General features: G+C 42.7%; 1 protein-coding gene across 1 annotated transcript in view; it reads left to right on the forward strand.

The window, feature by feature from the left end:
* Positions 1-25,551, forward strand: part of ORC1 (origin recognition complex subunit 1) — a 34,811-nt gene that overhangs the window by 4,497 nt on the left and 4,763 nt on the right. Inside the window, exons 3-15 of the mRNA XM_044770785.2 lie at positions 598-697; positions 1,344-1,471; positions 3,386-3,564; positions 5,010-5,328; positions 9,036-9,408; positions 10,582-10,686; positions 11,496-11,688; positions 20,653-20,750; positions 21,356-21,457; positions 21,890-22,061; positions 22,676-22,783; positions 23,065-23,214; positions 24,182-24,301. Of these exons, the coding sequence (XP_044626720.2) occupies positions 624-697; positions 1,344-1,471; positions 3,386-3,564; positions 5,010-5,328; positions 9,036-9,408; positions 10,582-10,686; positions 11,496-11,688; positions 20,653-20,750; positions 21,356-21,457; positions 21,890-22,061; positions 22,676-22,783; positions 23,065-23,214; positions 24,182-24,301 (2,121 nt within the window). The 5' untranslated portion in view covers positions 598-623. The remainder of the gene's footprint in view (positions 1-597; positions 698-1,343; positions 1,472-3,385; positions 3,565-5,009; positions 5,329-9,035; positions 9,409-10,581; positions 10,687-11,495; positions 11,689-20,652; positions 20,751-21,355; positions 21,458-21,889; positions 22,062-22,675; positions 22,784-23,064; positions 23,215-24,181; positions 24,302-25,551) is intronic.

Below are 25,551 nucleotides of genomic sequence, written 5' to 3' on the forward strand. Positions count from 1 at the left end.
GTTTTCCTCCATCCCTTGGAATCACTCATTTCATTTCATCTTATCAATAGCTGCTCATTATTCCCTACTCAGTTCAGGAAACCCCTGTAGGAAGCCCTTCCTCCCGAACAGCCGCAAGACCAGTCCTCTAACTTGCAGTAGTCTCTCTGGCTCTTTCTCTTGGTTCTTCATGCTATTAGTTGTCTTTAGTGCATTAATATTTATCCCTATCTAGATTTTAAGTGTTATGAACCACTGTATCGCCACTGTGTCTTTTACTTTCAGGTTGTTAGATGTTTCATACCTGTCATTGTGCCCTGTGCCTGATAGGTCCTTCTAAAGTACTTCTGACATTTATAGTTTCTTTTCTTATGTTTTGACCGTCTTGTTTACTTGGATAGGAAAAGATAAGGCATAGTACACAGACAATACTAAATTGCCTATGTTTGATCTTCATAGAGCTTGACATTTTGCTCCAAGAAAATGTTTTCTAACTTTAAAATGTGTGGGAGTGTAGCAGGGGCAGAAAAGAAGGCTGAACTCATTGAAGTCAGGGACTGTGTCCTAGAATCCATCAGAATGTTGTCCTGAGTCAGAATTAGTGACTTTTGCACACAGGAGCCCTGGCGTACTACTCTACAAGGATGAAGAGCAGACAGACTTATTCGTGGGTTGGCAGGCCATTGCTGGATCCAAAACTACACCACCAAACCTACAGGTGCGTGATGGGGTCCTTTGGTTGTCCTGGAAAAGTGGCTTCTCCGAGCTAAACTGTTAATAACTTGTATCCAGCCTGTTCTAGTTACTGCAGATTCAGGATTGAGGGACATTAAATAGGAATTGATTGTAAGGAGAGGTTTTGTTTGATATAAGAAAGCAATAGCGTAAATACAGCAGTTAGTGATAGAGGAAGAAGTTATTTGAGGTTAGTGAAATTTATTATGTATGATAATGCCATATCTATTTGAGGTGCGTTCTTTGTGGTTCTGCATGGTGACAGGGTAGGATTACATGTTCTTTTTATGTCCTTCCCAGCCCTAGAGACCTCTGAACAATTTGAAACTGTTATCCAGCAGCTTTCATGCCTCGGGAAAGCCTGTGTTGTTCTTTGTCAGTAACTGAGAGAAGTTAGGATTCATATTAAGGCCTCTGGATTAATCACTCATGCTAAAACAATTCATTCAACCCATTTCATGTACTCTTGCATATAACTGGGTGAACTGGCTTCCCAGTAGAATTGGTCAGCAGATGGAAACTATTTAGGGGATTTTCCAGTTGGAGAGTACTTTCCTCCGCGCCCAGAGTGTTTATAGAGCTTGGTCCCTCCAGGTGATTTCCTAACCCCTTTCTCTGTTACTTCCCAGAGAAATGAGTGTGAAGGTAGAAGGTTGCTCGACTGAGCTTCACATCCACGTTGGACAGTTCGTGCTGGTTGAAGGGAATGATGATGAAAATCCATATGTTGCTAAATTGGTTGAATTGTTTGAAGATGGTGAGTTTGGGGCTGGAATGGAAACCATTTCTTGTCATGAATGCTTGTGAGGTGCTAGGTGGTGGGGAAGAGAGGCAGTTGCTGATCCTTCTGTTCACAGCAGCGTATAGGGTGTGAACCCTGGATTCTGAGGTGGGGTGACTTAAGTGCTTGCTGTACCCTCTTCCATCTAGATAACTTTACTCACAAGAGCGGTATTGGGTAAAAATGGCATAGAGGGGCTCAAGAATTTAGCTTTTCTGTTATTTTTAGGAGTGGGTAAGAATAACCATCAAGGCAGGATTTTTGGAGTGGAGAGAAAGGATGAAACAGTGAAGAAGGGGGAAGAAAAAAATAGGTGATCTGCACTCTAATAGAGACATGTCTTTTAATTTTGATGTGAGGAAATGAGTAATGAATTTTGCAAATGCAGCTTCTTACTGAGGGCGGAGGTAAGTTGGATTGGGAAGGTGTGTCAGTTGATGTTCAGTCAAGAAAGCAAAAACACTTTAGTGTTTTACCCAGAGGGACTTGTGTGTAAGTGTTGAAAAGGCTGGAGCAACAAAGGTGGTGTTTCTCGGAGCTCAGTAGGCGCAAAGCCACTACTGGCCCTGAGGCTGGAGGAGCAAAGGGAAGGCAGTGTTGACCAGAGCTTGCAAGCCCACACTCACAGCCTCACTGATTTTTCTGAGCTTTTAACCCTCTGCAAGGCAGGGAAGAGTACAGAAAGGTGGGAATGGGGCAGAGCTCCAAAAGGAGGGTTAAGGGGAAAGATAGCATTTTGAAACAATGCAAAACTGTCTCTTCCAAGAGCTGGAAGCAGAATGACGTGGCAGTTAGTCATGTGGCAGTTTATCTGCCTAAAAGAAGGAACTGACAGAGCAAGTGGATAACGATGTTTCACATTACAAAGATAGGAAGGCTGTTTGACAGGTGTAGGGGAAAACCTCATCAAACCAACATTCACCAGGAGGAGCACGTCAGCACTATGGGCTTTTGTTTTAGAAACTTGGGCCTTTGTGTATAGAGTTTAGAATCTTTGTGTAGTGCTCCACTGGGTGGCTTCAGTTTTTCTCTGAAGAGAGCTAATGAAGAGAGATGCGATGATGATGATGATGGCGCTACTAAGTGTATGTCCCTTCACTTGGAGCTAATGCTGGTATTATAATGATAAAGCTAAAGAGTGCAAGCACACATTTGCCAGAAGTCATCTCAGTCACTGATGCTTGATTTTTTTTTTTTTTTTTGTGAGGAAGATAGGCCCTGAGCTAACATCCATTGCCTATCTTCCTCTTTTTGCTTGAGGAAGATTGTTGCTGAGCTAACATCTGTGCCAGTCCTCTATTTTATGTGGGATGCCGCCACAGCATGGCTTGATGAGTGGGGCTTGGTCTGCACCCAGGATCCAAACCTGTGAACTGCAGGCCACTGAAGTGGAGCCTGCGAACATAACTGCTACGCCACTGGGCCAACCCCATGATGCTCTGATTCTGGCTGGGGTTTTTGTTTTGCTGCTGTTTGAAGGCTTCTTTATAATCACTGTTTTGCAAGTTTTGTTCTGTGCCTGTGATTAGAATTGCTGCTCTTTTGTAGAATTGTAGAATTTAGAGCTGCTTTTTGTAGTTTCTTTGATGACTGATAGCACCTTTAGGAAGTGGAGCAAAGTGAAAAGAACATGGGTGCTGGGTAGAGTCAGATCATTGCTGGTTCGTCCTGTGACCTTTGACAAATTACTTAAGGTCCCTATAACTTGATTTCTTCACCTGTAAAAGGGAGATAGCCATAGTACCTACCTTGTGGGGTTATTGTGAGGATTAAAGATAATATGTTAACCAAGTATTATCAAGTGCTTAACACGGTGTCTAACACATCAGAAGTGCTTAATAAAATGTTCGCGAATTTTCTTAACCTTCCCTTTTCCACTATCCCACCTAGGTTCTGAGCCTCATTCCAGGAAGCGTGCTCGAGTACAGTGGTTTATCCGATTCTGTGAAGTCCCTGTCTGTAAACAGCATCTGCTGGGCCGGAAGCCTGCTGCCCAGGAGATATTCTGGTATGATTACCCTGCTTGTGACAGCAACATTAATGCCGAAACCATCATTGGCCCTGTGCAGGTAGGTGATGCTGTGATCCTCAGTTCTATCTTGAAGCTTATTTCTGGCTGCCTCCTAAACTGTATGACCTCAAAGATATTACTGGCTCTAATTTACCCCACAGAAATGAATTTTTTCATTTGTCATCTTCTCTGCTTGCCAATTTCATCTCAACAAATTTTTTTTTTGGAGGAAGATTAGCCATGAGCTAACTACTGCCACTCCTCCTCTTTTTGCTGAGGAAGACTGGCCCTGAGCTAACATCCATGCCCATCTTCCTCCATTTTTATATGTGGGATGCCTACCACAACATGGCTTGCCAAGCGGTGCCATGTCCACACCCAGGATCCAAACCGGCGAACCCCAGTCCGCCGAGAAGCGGAACGTGCGCACTTAACTGCTGTGCCACTGGGCTGGCCTCTCAACAAATATTTATTGAGAGCACTTACCATGTGTGAAGAGCCTCCTGAAGGAAGTGACATTCAGGTTGTGACCTGAGGGATGAGCAGGAATTAGCAAACGTATCTCAGTGGGAAATTATATTTAGCTCTGATTATGGCAGGCATAAAGCGTCGTGAGGCTGAATAGGCTTGCTTAAATGAGGACTTCAGCTTGTGTAAATCAGTGGAAAGAGTGTGAATTGGTACAGGCAAATTTGTGTTATGGGATTTTATGATAAGTCAGTTTCCTATGAGTTATGGATGAATTGAGACACTGGTTTGGAGACTAAGATATGAGTTATTTCTCAAGCTACTTCAGACTCCCCAAAATGGGATTAGACATGATGTGAAGTGTGGTCACATGGTGACTAGGTGACTGGCGTAATGGCAGTGCAGAGAGACTTGGGTCTCTCATCAGATTTCTCCAATCCGTGGGCCCAGCATAACACACACCACAAAGTAATTTATCTCTGAGTTAAATGAGTGAAGGAGTGAAAGGCAGATGTAGAAGTTGAAGCAGGAAGAGGAGTAGGTTCGGATAGGCAGAGACGGATGAGGGTGTTTAGGTAGGAGCACAGTGGTAGGAACGAGCAGGACTGTGACGAGCAACCTCGACTAGTGATGGAAGGTCGTTTCGAAGAGTGTGGAGCACTCGGGAGGTAAAGTGGGGCCAGATTTTAGAAGGCGTTGAAAATCAGTTTGAGTAATCTGATTTTACTGTAGTGGAGAGCCATTATAGACTGCTGAGGAGGGGGGCATGCTTAGAGAAGTTTCTGTGGGGAAATTTGGCGTGGGTGGATAGAATGGCCTGGAAAAGAAAGCAAGGTGGGGTATGGATACCAGTGAGGAGGAGTCTGGAAATATGCTATGACGTATTTCCAGATATATCTGTGCCTCTTTAGTTGGAAAAGTGACGTTCCAGGTAAGGATGCAGATGTAAATGCTTTTAATTGTGGCTCCCGTGGAACATTCTTTGACTCTTTTGTCTCCATTTCCTCCTATTCATCTATACTTCCTATTATTCAGGTAGTAGCTTTAGCCCCAGATGAAGTGCTACCTACGGATCTGAAAAATGAGAAGACGCTCTTTGTGAAACTATCTTGGAATGAGAAGAAGTTCAGCCCACTATCCCCAGAACTATTTGCACAATTGGAAAAGCTACAAGAAGGCAGCCCTAGATGCCAGAAGTCCGTGGAAGCCAAGACTAAGAACATAGAAAGCCCTTCTTGCACCACAGCAGAGCGTGCGGTCAAAAGGGTTGAATCGAGGCACTCCAGCTCCAAATCTCGCCCAGCTCCTACCCATCCTGTCACCCCCAGGGCGAGGAAGAGACTGGAGCTCAGCAGTAAGTGTGGAATGGGTCATGGTGGGCAACACTAAGGCTAAAGGAATAGGATATTATGAGATATGCATTCATGTACAGTGTTGAGGTATACAAAACATAAAATTTACCATTTTAATCATTTTTAAGTGTACAATTTAGTGGCATTAATTTAGTCACATTATCATACAACCATCGCCATCATTTTCCAACCATTAAATAATAACTCCCCAATCTCCCCTCCCCCATCCTCTTGCAACCACTATTCTACTTTCTGTCTTTGAATTTGACTGCTCTAGGTACCGCATATAAGCGGAATCATACAGTGTTTATCTTATCTGACTAGTTTATTTAAGTTAGCATAATGTCCTCAAGGTTCATCCATGTGTATTATGTGTCAAAATTTTCTTTCTTTTTATGGCTGAATAATAGTCCATTGTATGTATATACCACATTTTGTTTATCCATTCATCTGTGAATGGACACTTGGGTTGCTTCCACCTTTTGACTATTATGACTAATGCTGCTAGGAATATGGGTGTACAGATATCTGCTCAAGTCTCTGCTTTCATTTTGGGTATACACCCAGAAGTGAGATCGTTGGATCGTATGACGATTCCTTTTGTGTGTTTGTGTGTGAGGAAGATTGGCCCTGAGCTAACATCTGTTGCCAATCTTCCTCCTGTTGCTTGAGGAAGATTGTTGCTAACATCTGTTCCAGTCTTCCTCTATTTTGTATGTGGGATGCCACCACAGCATGGCTTGATGAGCGGTGTGTAGCTCTGCGCCCAGGATACAAACCTGTGAACCCCAGGCTGCCAAAGCAGAGTGCGTGAACTTAACTGCTATGTCAACCAGGCCGGCTTCAGTAATTCCATTTTTAATTTTTTGAGGAACCACCATACTCTTTTCCATAGCAGCTGTACCATTTTATGTTCCCACCAACAGTGTACAAGGGTTCTGATTTCTCGACATCCTCACCAACAATTGTTATTTTCTGATTTGGATTGTAGCCATCCTAATGAGTGTGAGAGGGTAGGTCATTGTTGCGTTTCCCTAAGGATTAGTGATGCTGAGCCTTGTAATCAGCTATTTCTTTAAGAGCTCTGAAACTAAGGGGACATTGCTTTTAGATCCCTAGTGGAAGAGCTAGGAAATAGTATTTTAAACTCTTGAATTCATACTGATTCTTCTAATCTATACCTCAGGGTTCCTCCCCTCCTTCCCATCTTCCATAACTGTATCTCCCTTCTCCAGGAAGAAGAACCCTGGTTCCCAAGAGCAATCCTGATGCACAAAAATAGCTTCACAATTGCTCTCCCAATACTGCTACTAGCAGTGAACTTAGCAGTAAAGTTCCACATTTATTTGCAGATCTTTATGCCTTTAGAATATATTCTACTAATAAAGTTCCTTTGATTAAATTTTTTCTTCTGATGGTTATATTATTGGTGATATACACTTAGGTTCTTTTATTTCTGTTTAATTTTAAGGCTTTTCCTATCTTTGATTTAATTTTTCAGACATGTGAAACATTAACATCGTTAAAGTGTCAAAACTATTTAACAAGTGTACTCAGAGAGGCACCATGCTTTCTTTACCCTAGCACCATTTCTACCACATCTTTTGTAGATAATCAATTTTATTAGTTTCTGGTTTATTTTTCCTGTGTTTTCTTTTTGCAAAGATCAGCAGATGTATGTAAATGCACACACTCAGGTATATATACACAAACATGCATATTACTTTATTTCCCATTCTTCCTTACCCAGTAGGGTAGCATCCTGGGTATGTTCTTTTCCATCTTACTTTTTTCACTTATAATGTATTTTAAAGCCACTCCATGGTTGTTCTGAGAGCTCATCCTCATCCTGTTATGTGTCATTAGTCTTTTTCTTTTTTTTTTTTGAGGAAGATTAGCACTGAGCTAACATCTGCTGCCAATCCTCCTCTTTTTGCTGAGGAAGACTGGCCCTGAGCTAATATCCATGCCCATCTTCCTCTACTTTATATGTGGGATGCCTACCACAGCATGGCTTGCCAAGCGGTGCCATGTCTACACCTGGGATCCGGTGAACCCCAGGCTGCTGAAGCGGAACATGTGAACTTAACCTCTGTGCCACCAGGCTGGCACCATGTCATTAGTCCTTTTGAATTTTTGTGTATGTGCCATGTTCGTTGGGTGTAAGTTATTTGTATTCTTGTTGGCTCCTTAGTACAATGTGTATTTAGGAGCTGAATATAGATATATAAGACATTTGGGAAATGCAGAAAGATTACTAAAGAAGTAATTTGTAATATTACCATTTAGAAATAATTGCAATTTTTGTGTGTGTGTGTGAGGAGGGTTGGCCCTGAGCTAATATCTGTTGCCAATCTTCTCTTTTTGGCTTGAGGAAGATTGTCGCTGAGCTAACCTCTGTGCCAACCTTCCTCTTTTTTTTATATGGGATGCCACCAGAGCACGGCTTGACAAGCAGTGCTAGGTCCGTGCCCAGGATCCAAAACTGAACCCTGGGCTGCCGAAGTGAAATGGGTGTGCTTAATCACTAGAGCACTGGGCTGGCCCCAATTGCAGTATTTTTTGACTGTTGATTTTGCAGGACCTTGAAAGTTAGGGTAAGAAATTTAGGCTTGACATAATTACATAATTACAGGAGGGAGGATATAATGAAAATATTTTGGGTGAATTGTTTTTGACAGAAAGATGGGACTATGAGCTATGAGGGAGACCAGGACATTGGGGCATTTTATGTTAATCTAGCCGTGAGTTGCCCTCATATTTACCACACAGGTGTGGATGGTCTTCTAGCCTTATCTGCAGCTCTTCCCCACATGCCATGCACTGTGACTAGAGTGAACTCCTCTGTGCCCGGTGCTTTCCTGCGTCATTCCTTAACTCACATTCATCTCATTGATTTTCCTCAATATCCCCATCCTTCCCCTTTCAACTCTGTTGAAACGTTGCCTTTCTTTCAAGGTCTTTCTCAGAAGCCATAGTTACAAGCACTTAGATACCTTGGGATAATTATTTTCCTTCATATTGTAAGTGTTCACGTGAATCATCTCCCCTTTTAGACCAGATGTCTCGTGTATGGGGACCAGGATGGAGTCTCGTTCACCTTTTGTTTCCTCCTGGCACGTGGCACATATCTTGCCATTTTAACAGCTCAGTTGATATCTGAATGAATGGCTGGGGTTCTTGGTGCCTTTGGTTGTGGCGAGAGAGGAGCAAATCCAGACGTGGTTCTGTGTATTCACAGCACCCAGGTGACTGCCCCCAGCAATCCATCTTCTCTCCATTGGTGGATATAATGTGGGTTGAGAAAAATCCAGGCCTTGGTGTTACTCAACAGAGCCACTGGTATACATTTTTTCAAATGCTACTGAATGGGGGCTGAGGGTGTGCAGTATCACCCCTGGTTGAGAACCACTGTTCTGGTAGATTACTTCAGGGAAGTCTAACTGCTGAACAGTTATCCACAAGAGCTGACCTAACAGTTCACTTATGGTTCTAATGAGGAAAATCAGCCACGGAATTTAGGAGAGAGACTAAAAATAATAAGAGCTACCTGGCCTGAGGAAAGAAAGCATGGAATCATTCAAAATGAGGATAACTCATGTCTTTGTATAACTTCAGTGAATGAATTTATTTATAAAGAGATGGGAGATGTGTGTAGTGCTAGTTATAAAATTCACACATTGTCTATGGTGATTTCTCTTGGGCTTAGGTTCCCCCAGGACACCTAACACCAGGATTTCCCGGCAGACTTCATGGGCCTCGCCGGATTCTCCCAGAAGAACTAAACGGAAAGCGGCCCTCTCTGAAATCACCTCACCTTCTAAGAGGTCTCAGCCTGATGGACTTCAGACCTCGTCTCCAGCTCGGAAAGCCCCCGAGAAAACTGGGGAGATTCAACGACGCTCTTGTGCCAAAGATGACAAGAAAGTTTCAGCTGAACGTCATATGACCCTGAGACCCCGAGTCCCAGCCTTGAAAACCACGGTGCTTAGTGAGGAAAGAAGACTTACCCCCACCAGAGGGCAACGGAGATCCTCCATGCTGCCTTCTGTGATTCTGATACCAGAAAACATCAGAAAGAGGTGACTGGGGACATTACCCTGTCCCCCGCAGAGCAGATTGAGATCCTCCACGTGATGTGAAGTGTGTGGGCCACAGTTGGTAAAGTTAGAGCAGTGGGTCACGAATCTGTGTCACAGAACCACTGGGGAGCTTTTCCAAAATACAGATTTCTGACATGCTTCTGGATGTAGTGACTCAATCGCAGTGTCAGGCCCAGGAATCTGCATTTTTGAAATGCTCGCTGGATGGTGCTGATATACCCAGTGGTTCGTTGGGGGTCACTGCTCCAGAAAATAGTTTCCCAGGGCTGAATTGTTCTACAGTCCTGGATTTCGTTACTTGCTGTGGATCTTTGCCACATTTTAACAGTCAGTTTCTTAGTTTTTTGTTTTCTTTCTTTTTTTTTTTTTTTTTTTAAGATTTTATTTTTCCTTTTTCTCCCAAAGCCCCCTGGTACACAGTTGTGTATTTTTAGTTGTGGGTCCTTCTAGTTGTGGCATGTGGGATGCTGCCTCAGCATGGCTTGATGAGCAGTGCCATGTCCACCACCAGGATTCAAACCAGCAAAACCCTGGGCCGCCGAAAGGGAGCATGTGAACTTAACCACTCGGCCATGGGGCTGGCCCCTTTTGTTTTCTTTTTTAAGTGGAAGCCATTTTCAAATATATACATATACAAGAAGATAGTGCATTTAGAACAAACTTTGCAGTTTGACACTAGATAATGTTTGCCAATAAGGAACTGCACAAATAAGGTGCCAAGCCAGAAATTACACATTTCAGTGTTTCCTGTTTGGAAACTCCAGCTCCTGGCCCATAATAGGTTTGCTTGATAAATACTTTGTATTGAATATATAGCTGCATTTCTGCTAACGTTGAGCCTGGGTGGGCAGTAAATTCGTAGATGGATCAGAAACCGAAAAGGATGAGAAACTCTGCCTGGGATTAGTATATTCTAGTCTCTAGTTGGGGAGGTGGTGAGACTGATTTAAATTATAAGCTTTAGGCAAACTTTGATTTCTGAGTTTGAGTCAAACGTCAATGATCACCTTTTTAGCAAAATGTGACTAGCTCCTTCCAAAGTAACTGTGAGAGGAATAGGAGCCAGTCAGGCCGCCTGACTATCTTCTAGTGCCTGCTGCTGGTCGCTAGTGCCCAGACTGCTGCCTATAACCTTTCTGTGATATCTTGCAGGGAGGCTGAAGAACCAGAAGCTCAGGATGAAGCTATCTTTAGTCGCCATCATACCAGCAGAAAGAGTTCCCTCTTGACTTTAAATCGGATTAAGCAGCAGCTTCGGTAAGACTGCTCGTTAGCAGACACAAAAGCATTTATCACTGCCGTCTATGATACCCATACTCTAATTTCTCCCTCTCTCTTTTTTTTTGGTGAGGAAGATTGGCCCTGAGCTAACATCTGTTGCTGATCTTTTTGCTTGAGGAAGATTGTTGCTGAACTAACATCTGTGCCAATCTTCCTCTATTTTTTTTGTGTGTGCGATGCCGCCACACCATGGTTTGATGAGTGGCATGTAGGTCCATGCCTGGGATCTCAACCTGCAAACCTCAGGTTGCCAAAGTGGAGTGTGCAAACCTAACCACTACACCACCAGGCTAGCCCCAACGATAATCCAATTTCTTAAAACCTCTTAATTTCTTGTCTATTATTTGCTAATCCACTGAATTCCACCTTTTACCTAGTATTCTGTAATTTATGTTACTTTCACATAAATGTCTTAGTTTGAAAGGGGCAAGAAATAGGCCCTGGGCTTAGGTGGCTCCCATAAGCATCACAGCCAGCAGGAATGTTAGTAGGGTGCCTAAGAGCATGAACTTTGATTCTGATAGACTTGGAATTGAACCTCAACTTTGTCATTTACTATCTGTGTAACCTTGGGAAGGTTACTTAACCTTTTTAAGCCTCAGTTTCCTCATCTGTAAAATGGGAATAATAATAGACAAGTCACAAAGTTGTTGAGGGGTTTAATGAGATAATATAAATGAAGCCCTTAGCAGAGCATCTCAGTAACAAGGGCCCAAGGAGGTGGGCGCATCCTATGTTGCTTGGTCGCAGGAAAGACTCTGCAGTATGTCTAATCCACCATTCAGGTTTTTAGGTAAGAGTGAAAGTGACTCAGAAGATGAAGAGTTTCTGCCAGCAGCAGAGATTCCAGACTCCAGCAGTGAAGAGGAAGAAGATTCCACGTCACCGCTTCCAAGGACACCCAGTGGTACGTCCAGGAACCTCCGCTCTTCCACGAAGCTGTCCTTACAGACCCCCTCCAAGACACCAAAGAAAACTGTAAGTTTCTTTTAGGCTTAGTGTCTTATTTTAAAAATTGTGATGGCCCTTAATTAAAATTTATAATTTTAATTTTAAAATTGTGATTGCTGAGGTCACACTATTAGTAACAACTGGATTCTGAGCACAGCTCTATCATGTTCAAATCTATTCCACTTGGAATATTCATGGAGGAAAGGATCCAGGTGAACTGTAGGACTGGAAATGAATCCAGTAGACAGTCTTTTTTGAGCCTTAAGATTTTTTTTAGATATAGGACCAAATGGCCGAGAGCTGAGCCTCCTGAGGGAAGGACAAGAACTGACTCCTCATCTGTGCATTTCCCACGACAGCTAGCAGAGTGCTGTGTGCATAATCAGTGCTCGGTGGGTACTGAGTCCAGGGCCCCCAGCCACGTTGGTGGTGGTGTTGTGCCACTTGATACACCTGAGAGACAGGGAGCACCACTAGAGATTGGTAGTGAACTGTGTAATGGTGAGAGGGAAGGGATAAATGGGCATCTCTTGTCTCCTGCGGAATTTTAGCAGGACGCTGAAAGCTGCTAAGAAAAGAGGGTCTTTCCATGTTCAGATGTGTTTGGGAAGTGTTTGGATTAAACAAAGTTAAACTCGTTTCATTATCACATGGCTTCTCAAGGACATTAATTTATTGTTATTGTGACCTTCCAAGAGAACATTAGTGCATGAGTCTTTGACCAGGAAACTTTTTCATGGAGCATCTTGTTCTTTGGAACACAGTTTGGAAATGCCTAATTAGGAGACTTTATCTAAAGCTGATCTCCATTTTTCCATATCAAGAAAAACGTGATTGGGCTTGAGTTGAAGTCAACAAAAGACCCATAGGGAAGGAAATCCAATAGGTTACATTTGGATAGAGGCAGTCATGCCTGGAGTGTCTTATTATACAAATAGCTCACCAGTGTTCTGGTTTGATTACATCTCCTGGGTCCCACCCAGAAGAAGACATATAGGGTGTTGGGGTTCTTTAGCATAATAAAAAAGAGCAAAAGTCCACCAAGTTTTTTGATACCTTCTCAGCAAGGTTTTGTTCTTCCTTTCCTGTTTTCTCCAAAGTTAATAGATGTAAAACCTCTAAGCAGACCAGGTCTGAGTGCTTTCTGTCTGAGGAAGAGGTGGCAAGATTACCACTCTACAGCTGGAAGTGGAGGGTGGGTGGGTGAAATGCCCCCACAGAAGGGAGTGCTTTGTGGAAACACCTTGAAGATGGGGTATCAGGCCTGCGCTAGTGAGATAGTAACAAGGGAAAAGAGAATAGGGCTGTTAGCCTAGGCTGAGGAGTGACCCTGGGTTTTGGTGTGGGAAAATCTGTTGAGGTTTTTCCAAGTATAGTCATGTGTCGCTTGATGAAGGGGCTATATTCTGAGAAATGCCTTCTTAGGTGATTTTGTTACCGCCTACAAACATAGGTTCTTTACCTGCCACACAAGAGGGGCCAGATAAAACCTGGAATGCCAGGCTTATGGCAAGGAAAGGATTTTTATTTCGGGTGATATCAGCCAGGAAACAAGAGTGAGCCCTCAAATTTATCTCGTTTTATCTCATCTACTCAAAAGAGGGTAGGTGAGGGGTTTTAAAGGTTTGAGAGGAATGTGGCTGCTTGTGGAGAGGTTGGGGGAGTGGTGGTCTTGCTGGTCAGACCTTTCCCGCCAGCCTGCGTTTGGCCTTGGGAGGCTGCTTACATGGAGGAGGAGGAGATGATATAGAATCCAGGTGGCTGTCCTTGGTTGTGTCTGTCTCCATGGCAGATAGTGGATTCTGGAGCCAGGGAGTAAGCAGGGAAAGAGTGCTTTGGTTTTAACCCCACATATGCTGGGTTTAATTTAGGGGAACTGATATCAGGGCCGGCATCAATTCCCCCCTCTTTTATGTTCATTTCTCAATCTTGAGGGATTTGGGGTGATGACCTATCTAGCTACTTCCTCCTGAATTGGGGCATAGGTTGTTTCATCTCATTGAACCAGTCTTTTAATAAGGCAGTGATGCAGGTGGGCTCCCAAAGTTGGGCCTGTACACGTAAGTAAGTAACCAGGTAGTTAATAAGAAGCATTTCTAGAGAAACAAAAAGAAAAGACAATGTTAATGGTTGGAGCAAATTATGAACCAGTTTCTGAGCCCAGGGGACAGCCAATCGAGATTCCTAGAAGTCAGGGTCAAAGCATCTTTTGCAGTTTGAATTGTCTCTGATGGTGTCATCAGGTACTCAGTTACCAATTTTGAGTGGCTTACACAGCAGCAGACATGAATCTCTCTTAAGTTTATATCAAGTTGTCCAGCTCCAGTTTGTAAGGCTTCAGGAAAAAGGGCAGATTTAGTTTTTAATGATTTCAAGTGAAAAGTATGGAAAAAACGGAAAACATTAGTTTGGAGATTTGTTATTTCAGATATTTAAGGAGACTAGAAGAATTCAGGATCTAGTTCAGTTTACAGATATAAAACAAAAACCTCAAAGACAATTGACAGAACCAAAATCCAATATTTATAAATATGCATTATAGTTTTTACTGAAGCATAATTTTTCTCTCTAAAATCACCCTCATTTTTACCAAAGCTAGACAAATTTAAGACCCACTGGTTTACAAAATAAGTCTAGTTTTAATAAACTTGGCCCAATTATTTACATACGTACAGCAAGAATAGCAACTGATCATATAGGCTCTTTTAAATCTGCTTTGCTTTTCCTTTTATAAGGAATATCAGATAGAACTTTAAGGGCCTCTCAAGACCAGGAAAGCCAGACCAAGAACTTGTCATTAGATTTTGCCTATAGTACCTACAGATTTGGGTGAATTCCTCTCTTTGCGAGATCCCCCAAATATCCTGGGGTTCTTTGCACCTGCCAGAGGGAGTGACATTCTTTACTCAACCATACCCGGTTACTGGGAACCATAATCAAGGTACCAGGCCAATATTTCCAAGTGGCTCTATTCCAGAAAGTCAACCTTTGTTCCTCAAAAGCTGTCTGGTCATATCTGAGGCTGTATTTTTTTTTTCAAATATTACATTCCAGTCAAAGCCTTGGTATTATAAGCAGTGTTTCCAGTTGTGTCCTGTTATAAGAACAGATTCTTATTGAACTTATGCAAACAACTATATAGCCATGAAAATAAGAATACTTATTCATCAGGAATTTTTAAATTCTGGAGAGATCAGATAGGGAGAAAAAGATAAATGTCTTAATTTTGTTTACAAATGTATAATTTTATTAAATTGTTATATGTCCTAGCATAAGAGAAAAGAGGAAAAGATTTCCTTAAACCTGACAAAAGAAAATATAAAACATTAAGAAATCAGCAATATTTTAAGCAAAAAGCCATAAAAATTATAATCATCCCTATCAGTTTATTCATTCCTATGTAATTGGTTCTTGATCTTAATCTTCTGTCAGCGGTTTTATGACGTCATCAGTTTTTCTGTTAGAGTTCTGCAATTTCTTACCCAGTGTAGTTTTATGATCTGAAAGTTTATCAGAAACCTGTACTTTAGAGTAAGCACCAAAGTCCTTTCCATGAATTTCTCTGAAGATGAAACATATTTGCAAAGATATCAGAGTAAAACAACTGTCTGTAAATAATAAAGTATTTTAAAATGGCAATTAGCAAAGACTTAACCATTCTTGTGACATATAATACCTTGAGATAATAACCAGAATTGTCGCTGACAATCAGAACAGATCAGAATTTTAGCAATGGTATACAATTTTTAAACATTTATATCAATAACATTTATCCATACAATATCATAGATCCCCATGAAGCAATGTTTAATTATCCCTTTAACCACCATGACAGCTAAAGAATTTTAGAGAATTAAATAGTTGTAAGAAAAGCTAGTGTCTGTGTTTAAGGACCTGATAAAAACAATATAGGAAATTTTATTTATTTATTTTTTGTAGCTTTTGGATGTACATCATATAGGAAATTTATTTTGATTAAACATAATCCTTATTCTGGTAGACTACTCAAAGAAAAAACCTTTTATAATTTTTTTTTTTTTTTATACCAAGAACAGACTAAAAGTTTAGGAAAGTTGTTTTTTTAAAAAAGAGAAGACCAGGGGCTGGCCCCGTGGCCGAGTGGTTAAGTCTGTGTGCTCCGCTGCAGGCGGCCCAGTGTTTCGTTGGTTCGAATCCTGGGCGCGGACATGGCACTGCTCATCAGACCACGCTGAGGCAGCGTCCCACATGTCACAACTAGAAGGACCCACAACGAAGAATATGCAACTATGTACTGGGGGGCTTTGGGGAGAAAAAGGAAAAAAATCTTTAAAAAAAAAAATTAAAAAAAAAAAAAAAGAGACAGAAGACCAAGTTTTAATTTTGTACCAGTTTACTTCTGACATTTAAAACTTATTTACTTAATTGGATTTACTTTAATCTTAGCCAACTTGACCAGGCATAAAACTCCTCAGAGTTTTACTTTCATAAAGCTTTGTAACTTACTTTTTTATATTTAGAATTTGTGCCAGGTTTCCTTTCTTCCCTTCTAGTACTTTAGGACAAATTTATTTTTCTTTAGCCCAACAAGTAAAAATACTTTTATTTTTTATAACTTCTAACTGAAAACATACATTTTACTTTCCTTGAATACAAAGATTTTCTTCTTAATTTTCAGTAGCTTTAATTACATATATTAATTAGAATCTTTAACCCTTAGAAACCTTAATTTCTAAGTAAAATCCAAGTAAGCAATTATAAACTTTTCTTTACATTAGCATTCTGTGGCTTGACAAATACCTTTTATAATTTTTAGAAACATGTTACTTTATAGTAATGAAACACAAGGTGTGTATATTAATAGATCCAAATACTTTAGTTTCTCTCTAATAAGAAGCCAAAGGTAGATAAACTTAGACAGGTTTAGCAATAATGTTTCAGTGTTCCATCCTATCCAAGAATTACCCAGATATTCAACAGGTTATGTCATTTAACTTAACTCAGTAAAACTATAGAGTTTCTTTCCAAAAAGATTTTGGAAGCTGTTTTTTAAGTACACAGACCATGAAACAATTATTGTTAAAAAGTTTCTCCAAAACCTTATCTTTTTACATTTATTTAGTTTACCTGTTCTCAACAATTAGATTTAGATCGTCTATAAAAACCTCATGAGACAATAAACAAAACCAGCTAATATTCTGAGTTATTCCTCTTGCTGACGAATTTTGTAACAGAGATGACGTGAACTCATTTGACCGGTAAACCCAGGCTGTATGTCTGCATCATAGCCAATGCTGATAAGCCTGTGGACATGCTTATTTTAAATCAAACCAGCAAACTTAAACAGGCTTTTATTTACCAAAGATTATTTTATATTATGTTAAATAACTTTGTCTTTTAGAAGGTCCTGTATATTAATTAAAGACTGGATTCAATTATGAGAGATTTTGAATCCTCTCTTTTAAGGGTGACCCTTAAGGTGGACTCATCTGAAACAGAGGTTCCCCAGAATGGCCATTAAAATTCCAAATTATCTCAAAAGTTTACTTATTTTCACTTGTTTAATTTTAGATCAGCAATTTTTGGGAGTTGAAGTGGCGAATCTCAGCAAGAGAAGAGAGAGAAGCAGCAGATTTGGCTTTGGCTGCTGGCATGTTTAATTACTCAATTATTTTTTCTTAAAGAGGCAGTAAAGTATTTCTGATTTGATTTAGAAGCCTGAAAAGATTAAAACAAACCTCCCGTTGTAACGCTTTTTCCAATTGCATACATCAGTTTGGGTAAACTGAAATTGCCCCATTTTGGCCATTCTAAAGTGAGATCTCCTTTAGCATGTTTAATTAACATTGCCTGAAGGGCAGATTTATATGATCTTACAATATCAGGCAGGGGAAACGTTCCCCAGTGAGACATAATGTTTATCCCCACAACATAATCTATAATACAGTGGGGCAAAAGAGATGTAATTATTTTACATAAAGCCCATTTAAATATACCAATTTTACAAAACTATATCTTAATTTTACCAACTCTTTTTTTTTAAAGATTGGCACCTGGTCTAACAACTGTTTCCAATCTTCCTTTTTTTTTTTTCTTTTCCCCCAAAGATTGGCACCTGGGCTAACAACTGTTGCCAATCTTTTTTTTTTTCCTGCTTTTATCTTCCCAAACCCGCCCTGTACACAGTTGTATATCTTAGGTGCACGTCCTTCTAGTTGTGGGATGTGAGACGCCACCTCAACATGGCCTGACAAGCAGTGCCATGTCCGTGCCCAGGATCCGAACCCTGGGCTGCCGCAGCAGAACACGCGAACTTAACCACTCGGCCATGGAGCCGGCCCCTAATTTTACCAACTCTTATGCTTTTAATTATAACATAGAATTCCATTAACAAGTTTCAGTACTACAGTATTATGTAGGGAAAGCATTCTCAGCCAGACATAAACATTTATTCCCCCAAAAAATTCAGGCAAAGTTGACATAACCTCTTCATGTAATATTAGCTTAAACACTTTAATCTTTATAGTTTTACTAACCTTAGCAGCGTAACTGTTGTAATAAACAATTGCTGGTCAGGTTTTTCACTGTGATTTCTGCTTTATGACCTTTTAAAATTTTTTCAAACTGGCATGAATAGAACAGGTTTGTCTGATGTCATTAAACGTTGGGGGACCATGGGGGGGGGCTCCTTTAGGCCCCTCTAACCTTAGGCACTGTTTTAATAAAACCTTTGTTTTAACTTTATTTATGTCTGTTCTAGTTATCCCATTTTCCTTTTTAATAACTAGTTAAAGATTTCCATCCTGTGGGGATGAGTCCTGTGACTCTTCCTTTTTTGATTTCTCTTTGTTAACTTAATGTTTTCATGAGCATCTGTAAAACCACAAGAAGAAGCTGGGACCCCAAGTTTGATTAAGTTTTTAAGACTAGTCATTGTATTTTCCTTTTAATTTGGTCTTTTCATAGGTACCAATAAAACAGCTGTTTATGACAAGAGCTCTCTAAAATTTTCCAACTTAAGAATCCATTGTTTGGCCATTTTCTCTCGGGAGTTTAAAGAATATGGCGGCCATGCAGTGTTACAAAAGAAAATCATCCCTTTTAGATTTTGGTTTATGACTATAATTAGACCATGTACTTGGAATCAGCTCCAGTGGGCTGTACTTGGGGACAGAAAGCATGTTTACCATGCCAATATACAGAGACAGATACACAGATCCAGACACAGAAAAGCCAGGTGCCAGTGAAACAGTTCCCAGATTGAGGGTAGAAAGCCCTACAACTGTTCCCATTCCGAATGCCCACCCAGATGACCCCTCCATGAACAGAAAGGACCCCAGATGGCCCCTCCAAGAATGGAAGGGACCCCAGAGGAGAGGAAGGAAATTCACGAGTGTCCCTGAGGTGACTTATCCTATTTCACAGTCCATCGATTCCGAGTCTGTTGACTCACCGGAAGGAAAAACAAACAAACAAATCTAGGACTTGTTTCCTTGCCATAGGAAAATGTGCCCAGGGTCAGCGGTGCCAGGCCAGACAGAAAGTACTGTGGACAGTCCCTAGGGCAAATCACCTGGGCAGCTGCTAGACTGCTTCCTAGGAAATCCCGGTCAGCCCGGGGGCCACGGAGCCACGGGCAAGAGCCTCCTGGCTGGCTTGCCAGATTGTTACTGCCTACAAACATAGGTTCTTTACTGACCACACAAGAGGGGCCAAATAAAAACTGGAACGTCAGGCTTATGGCAAGGAAAGGGTTTTTATTTTGGGTGATATCAGCCGGCAGATGAGAATGAGCCCTCAAATTTATCTCATTTCATCTCGTCTCCCAGAAAGAGGGAAGGCAAGGCGTTTTAAAGGTTTGTGAGGAATGTGGCTGCATGTAGAGAGGTGGAGGGAGTCAGTGGTCTTGCTGGTCGAGCTTTCCCACCAGCCTGCGTTCAGCCTTGGGACAGGGCTTGTAGGGAGGAAGAGGGGATGATAAGGAATCCAGGTGGCTGTCCTTGGCTGTGTCTGTCTCCATGGTGGAGAGTGGATTCTGGAGCCAGAGAGCCAGGGAGAAAGCAGAGAAAGAGTGCTTTGGTTTTAACTCCACATATGCTGGGTTTAATGTGTGGGAACTGATATCAGGGCTGGCATCAATTTCATCATTGTGCGAACATCATAGAGTGTACTTACACAAACCTGGATGGTACAGCCTACTACACAGCGAGGCTATATGGTGCTGATCTTATGGGACCACCATCGTATGTGCAGTCCGTCTTTGACTTGAAATGTCGTTGTGTGGTGAATGACTACTGTATTGTGGATTGCAGAAGTTCTGAGCTACAGTTTGACCGTATTTTCAAAGAAATCTAGAGGAGGATCCTGTGAATCAAACCCAGTTAATTCCTCCTAGTCTACCCTGGATTTGGGCAGAGTAGTTAGAATTACATAATTTCTTGTCTTTCTTTCAAGATAATATTTTATATTTAAATAATAGTTAATCCATACTTATATTCATTCTTTGCTCAGATTGACATTATTTTAAAATCCTAGTACTATATATAAATTAGAAATAAGAAGTCTTGTTTGGACTATGAACAAAGTGTATGTGTGATGTGAGGAGAGAAAGGGAGAATCTTGGTACTTTATACAGGAAGGAACTAAGAGGAATTCCCCACCTCTTTTTTTGAGGAAGATTAGCCCTGAGCTAACTACTGCCAATCCTCCTCTTTTTGCTGAGGAAGACTGGCCCTGAGCTAACATCCATGCCCATCTTCTTCTACTTTATATGTGGGACGCCTACCACAGCATGGCTTTTGCCAAGCAGTGCCATGTCCGCAGCCGGGATCCGAACCAGCGAACCCCGGGCTGCCAAGAAGCAGAGCATGCGAACTTAACTGCTGCACCACTGGGCTGGCCCCTCCTCACCTCTTTTTATCAGATCATCATGAATCAGATTTGCTGATGTGTTCTGAATGGGGTTTTGCTTTGTTTTTTCCTTCTGAAATATGTTCTCTTTTTTGAATACAGCCCAAGCCTAGAACACCACGTCATGCCACTCCACGGATCCGCAGCCGAAACCTGGCTGCCCAGGAGCCAGCCAGCGTGCTGGAGGAGGCCCGGCTAAGGTGACGCTGCTTGGGGCCCCTTTGAGACAGGCAGAAATGGGGCCTCTGCTTTCATTCACATGAAATGGGAGTAACTTGCAGTCATTCATGTACATAATAAAGGTAGAGAGTAAAATGAACATGTGCGTTTAGAAAGAAGAAACCTCTCAAGCAGTGTCTAGGTGAGCTACGTGGACAGGTTCTAGAAGGAGTAAGTTTCCAGACTACTGCCACCATCGTCTCAGGGATGGGAAGTGATTATCAGGACACTACTTCTCAGTTCTGGTACCCTTTAGAACTACGTGGGGACCTTTCAAAATGCATAAAGCCTAGATCCTGTCTGAACAACTGAGTCAGAGTCTCTTGTGAGATGAGGTCCACCCATGAGATTTGGGGACATCTCCCCAGGGGATATGTGCCCTTGGTTAGAACTACTGAGTTGGGTGATTTGGGTAGAGAAAGGGATTATGCGGGCAAATGAAGAGATTTGAGAATGAAGGCATTGCCTTGCTTTTGTGCTTTAGGTTCCGTATAGTAACTATAGATAAGTCTTTTCCATTTATTACTGAGTAGATGGTGAAATGCTCCTAAAGTCCTCCTTTTCCCTCATTTACCACCAACTGTAGGCTGCATGTTTCTGCGGTGCCTGAGTCTCTCCCCTGTCGGGAACAGGAATTCCAAGACATCTACAACTTTGTGGAAAGCAAACTCCTTGACCAGACTGGAGGGTGAGTCATGCTGAGGCAGGCAGCCTGGTCAGGGCAGAAGGCCCCTGCTGGTACACCGCCTCAGGTGCTGTAATTCAACCGAGGGGTCTGTCTCCAGTGTCAGGAGGACAGGTAAAATCATTCTGGAAGCCTGAAGCTTCTGAAGTAGCTTTTGTTGTCAAAGTAATTCTATGGGAACAAATTCTGTCGTTCAGAGAAAATGAAACTGGCCTTCTTTGGGTGGGCAGTTTGCACAGAGCATTGCTTGTGGAATGCATGATTCTATGTAAACAGGTCCTGCTCTAACCAGCTTCCAGGGTGGCCCTCACTGCCCCCACCTCACATGGCAGGGGTCCCAGTCCTTCCTTCAGCACACATTCCCACACTCCTGCCTGGTGATAGTGTGAGGCAGCTGGCACAGACCTAGCCCACAAGTCTTCCCTTCTTGCCTAGGTGCATGTACATCTCCGGGGTCCCTGGGACAGGAAAGACTGCCACTGTGCATGAGGTGATACGTGGCCTGCAGCAGGCCGCCCAAGCAAATGATGTTCCTCCCTTTCAATACGTTGAGGTCAATGGCATGAAGCTGACAGAGCCCCACCAAGTTTACGTGCAAATCTTGCAGGTAAGCAAAGCTGTTTGGGCTTTTTGGAAAATACGGTTTCTTGGTGGCACGTGAAAGGGAAACGTTTATTTAATTTTGTGCATATTACATGTTTACAACACGCCAGGCATTGCCCTTTGTGCAGAGGTAGCAAGGGCCAGGAAGGCAAAATTCCTACCCTCAAGGACCTTCAAGTCTAGAAGCTGGAAATGCGTTCTTGGAGGCCAGGACTTACCAACATGGTGAAAACCATTCGCACACAGGAGGCAGTGTGGCAAGCTGTGGAAAGAGGGTTAGAGGGAGGCCAGAGTGGGAACCTTGCCCTTCCAGTCGGTAGCTGTTATCTTGGAATGAGTAGTGTCCGGTTATAAATTGAGTCATGTAGCCATGGTTTGGGAGGGGTCTCTGGGGCTAGGCTGTGGCTCATTTGCATTTCAGACACAGACTTTTTTTTATCTTCTCTTTTGGTGCCTTCTCCTCTCCTTGCGGGGTAGGGTGAAGACTAGAGTGGAAGGCAGGGTAGAGGATACTGACGTCTTCACACCAAGTGGCTTCCTCTGTTTGCAGGTTTCACTTTAAGCCCAGGGGAGTAAAATCCTTACAGGTTACCATACCTTTTTTCCCTCCCAATGCAGAAGCTGACAGGCCAAAAGGCAACAGCTATCCATGCGGCAGAACTGCTAGCAAAGCGATTCCGCACCCAAGGGTCCTCTCAGGAAACCACCGTGCTGCTTGTGGATGAGGTAGGGAGGTGCCCCCGGGAGGACTGAAGAGGAAATGGGTAGGTCTTGACTGCAGTATTCTGGGAGCAAATACTGGGCAGGAGGGAAGTCCTGGCTGCCTTCTTCATTCATCTGGGCCGGTTCTCTGGTGGAGAGATGCCTGTGTCCATTGACTTCCTTGCTGCGTTGGTGGTGAGACCTGAGATGCGCATGCAGCTAAAGCAATAGTAACAGGTCTTCACTCTGGGGCTCTGGCTTGGTCTCTGTGGTGGACTCTGCATCTGTCTCCATTTCCCTGGCAGCTCGACCTTCTATGGACTCAGAAACAAGATGTAATGTACAATCTCTTTGACTGGCCCACTCACAAGGAGGCCCGGCTTGTGGTCCTAACCATTGCCAACACTATGGACCTGCCAGAACGCATCATGATGAACCGGGTGTCAAGCCGACTGGTAGGTCCTCAGGCTGTTTGCAAGCTGTTCTTACAAATTCTTAAGCTGGGCCAAGGAGTTCTGCAAAAATGAATATATAGGAAACTAAAATAAATGGGAAAGTAAGAAACATGATTTCTGAAATTTTTTTTTTTTTTTGAGGAAGATTAGCCCTGAGCTAACATCTACTGTCAATCCTCCTCTTTTTGCTGAGGAAGACTGGCCCACAGCTAACATCCATGCCCATCAGCTAACATCCGTGCCCATCTTCCTCCACTTTATATGTGGGACACCTACCACAGCATGGCATCCGAACTGGCAAAGCCCGGACTGCCGAAGCAGAATGTGCCCACTTAACTGCTGAGCCACTGGGCCAGCCCCTGAAATTCTTATAATATCTAAGTTGGAATTAACTGTCACCATTGCATGATTTTCTGGAAACATATCTTCTTGGTGTTCTGCTACCTGTGCGCTCTTAAACGGCACAGAGCCCTGGCGGTTTATTTATTTTTAAAATACTTAAGTACTTACCCTTGCCAGGCAGTGTGACGTGCATGGAGTATCGCAGTGAACAAGGCAGACGTGGTCTCTGCCCTTATGGACCTTGTGGTTCAGCTGGAAGCACAACATCAAGTACAAATAAACGAGGAGTAAAGTGAGGAGCTGAGCCTGCGCGTGGCGTAGAGCTGAAGATCCTCCCAGCCACCCTAATTAGAGCTCCTCTGCTTCTGTCTGCTTCCAGTGACTCTGGTGGAATAAAAGGTTCTTTTAAATGGAATGAATAATAGTTGAGAACTGCTGCCCTGCAGGATACCATTGTCAGTAACAGAAGGAGCTGAAAGCAGTGGTAGTCGACTACCTAGGGTGAAATGTGTAAATTGTTATATGGGTCTTAGAAATTGGGTCTGGGGACTCGCGGTGGCTTTCCACCAGGACTGTCAGAGTGGACAGTCCATGAACTTGTTCCTCTGTCATCTTGGCTTCCCAGGGTCTCACCAGGATGTCCTTCCAGCCCTACACTCACAGCCAACTGCAGCAGATCCTAGTGTCTCGACTCAAACATTTAAGGGCCTTTGAGGATGATGCCATCCAGTTCGTAGCCAGGAAGGTAAGTCACCCTCGGGAGCTCCTCGCCACACCTGCACAGCAGTCGGCGAGTCTTTGCTGAGCAGCACCTGTCGGTGTGACGCTCTGTGCTGGGTGCTCTGGGGATGAAGAGATATTCGGGAAGTCCTGTTAAAACAAATACAAAAAGTACAAATAAAATTCCTTAACCTTCTTATTGTATGATTAATTAGAAGGCCATGACTATGGTGGATTTAGATACAAATGAAGATTAATTGATTCAGGGAGCCAGCAGCTTTGTATAATGAAAAGGGCAGAACAGTCAGGTAGACAAACTTGATTTGAATTCTGGCTCTAATGCTTAAGAGGTATGGGGAAGGTTATAGGAAAGTTACTTAAAAACTTCCTGAGCCTCAGTTTTCTTCTCTGAAAAATGGGAATAAATCTCAGGTTTCCTGCCACGGTAGGAGAAGGATAATCTCCAGGGCAAAGGGTTTTATGAAACAGTACAAATTACCAAGACACAAAATTTTCTCACAGAGCCTTAAATGGTCCCTCAGTGCCTCTAATGTTTACCCAACAGCATGAAATGGGGGAAGATCTAGGGCAAGGGTCAGCAAACTTCTCTGTGAAGGGCCAGGTAGTAAATGTTTTAGACCTTGTGGGCCATAACGGTCTGTCACCACTATTCAGCTCTGCCCTTCCGTCCACAAAGCAGCCATGCGTGACTGTGAATGAATGTGCATAGCTGTGTTCCAAAAATGTGTGGCCCGTAGTTTGCTGACTCCTGATCTAGGGGATCAGTTTCTTAACTTTCAACCAGTCCCTCTTATTCTAGCCAAACACCCCCCTTTACCTCCAGTTCCAGTTCCAGTTCCACTAACTCCTGAGCAATTTGAAGATTTTTAATGTAACTTAGATTTGTTCTTGGATTCCTCATTACTGGCTTACGAATTGGCTTTCTCCAGTCTGCTAAGTCAACCACTACTCTGCCACCTCTTTCCAACTTGTAGAATTAGATTGTTTACTCCTCTCCTCTGGCTTCCCTTCCTTTAAGAGTTCTTATCTTCTTTGCTTGAGGAAGATTGGCCCTGAGCTAACTGGTGCCAGTCCTCCTCTTTTCGCTGAGGAAGACTGGCCCTGAGCTGACATCTGTGCCCATCTTCCTCTTTTTTGCATGTGGGATGCCACCACAGCATGGCTTGATGAGCAATGTAGGTCCATGCCAGAGATCTGAACCCTCGAACCTGGGCCACCAAGGCAGAGTGCACGAACTTCACTGCCACACCTCTG

This window comes from Equus asinus, chromosome 5 (assembly GCF_041296235.1).
Source record: "Equus asinus isolate D_3611 breed Donkey chromosome 5, EquAss-T2T_v2, whole genome shotgun sequence".
Lineage (NCBI taxonomy): Eukaryota > Metazoa > Chordata > Mammalia > Perissodactyla > Equidae > Equus > Equus asinus.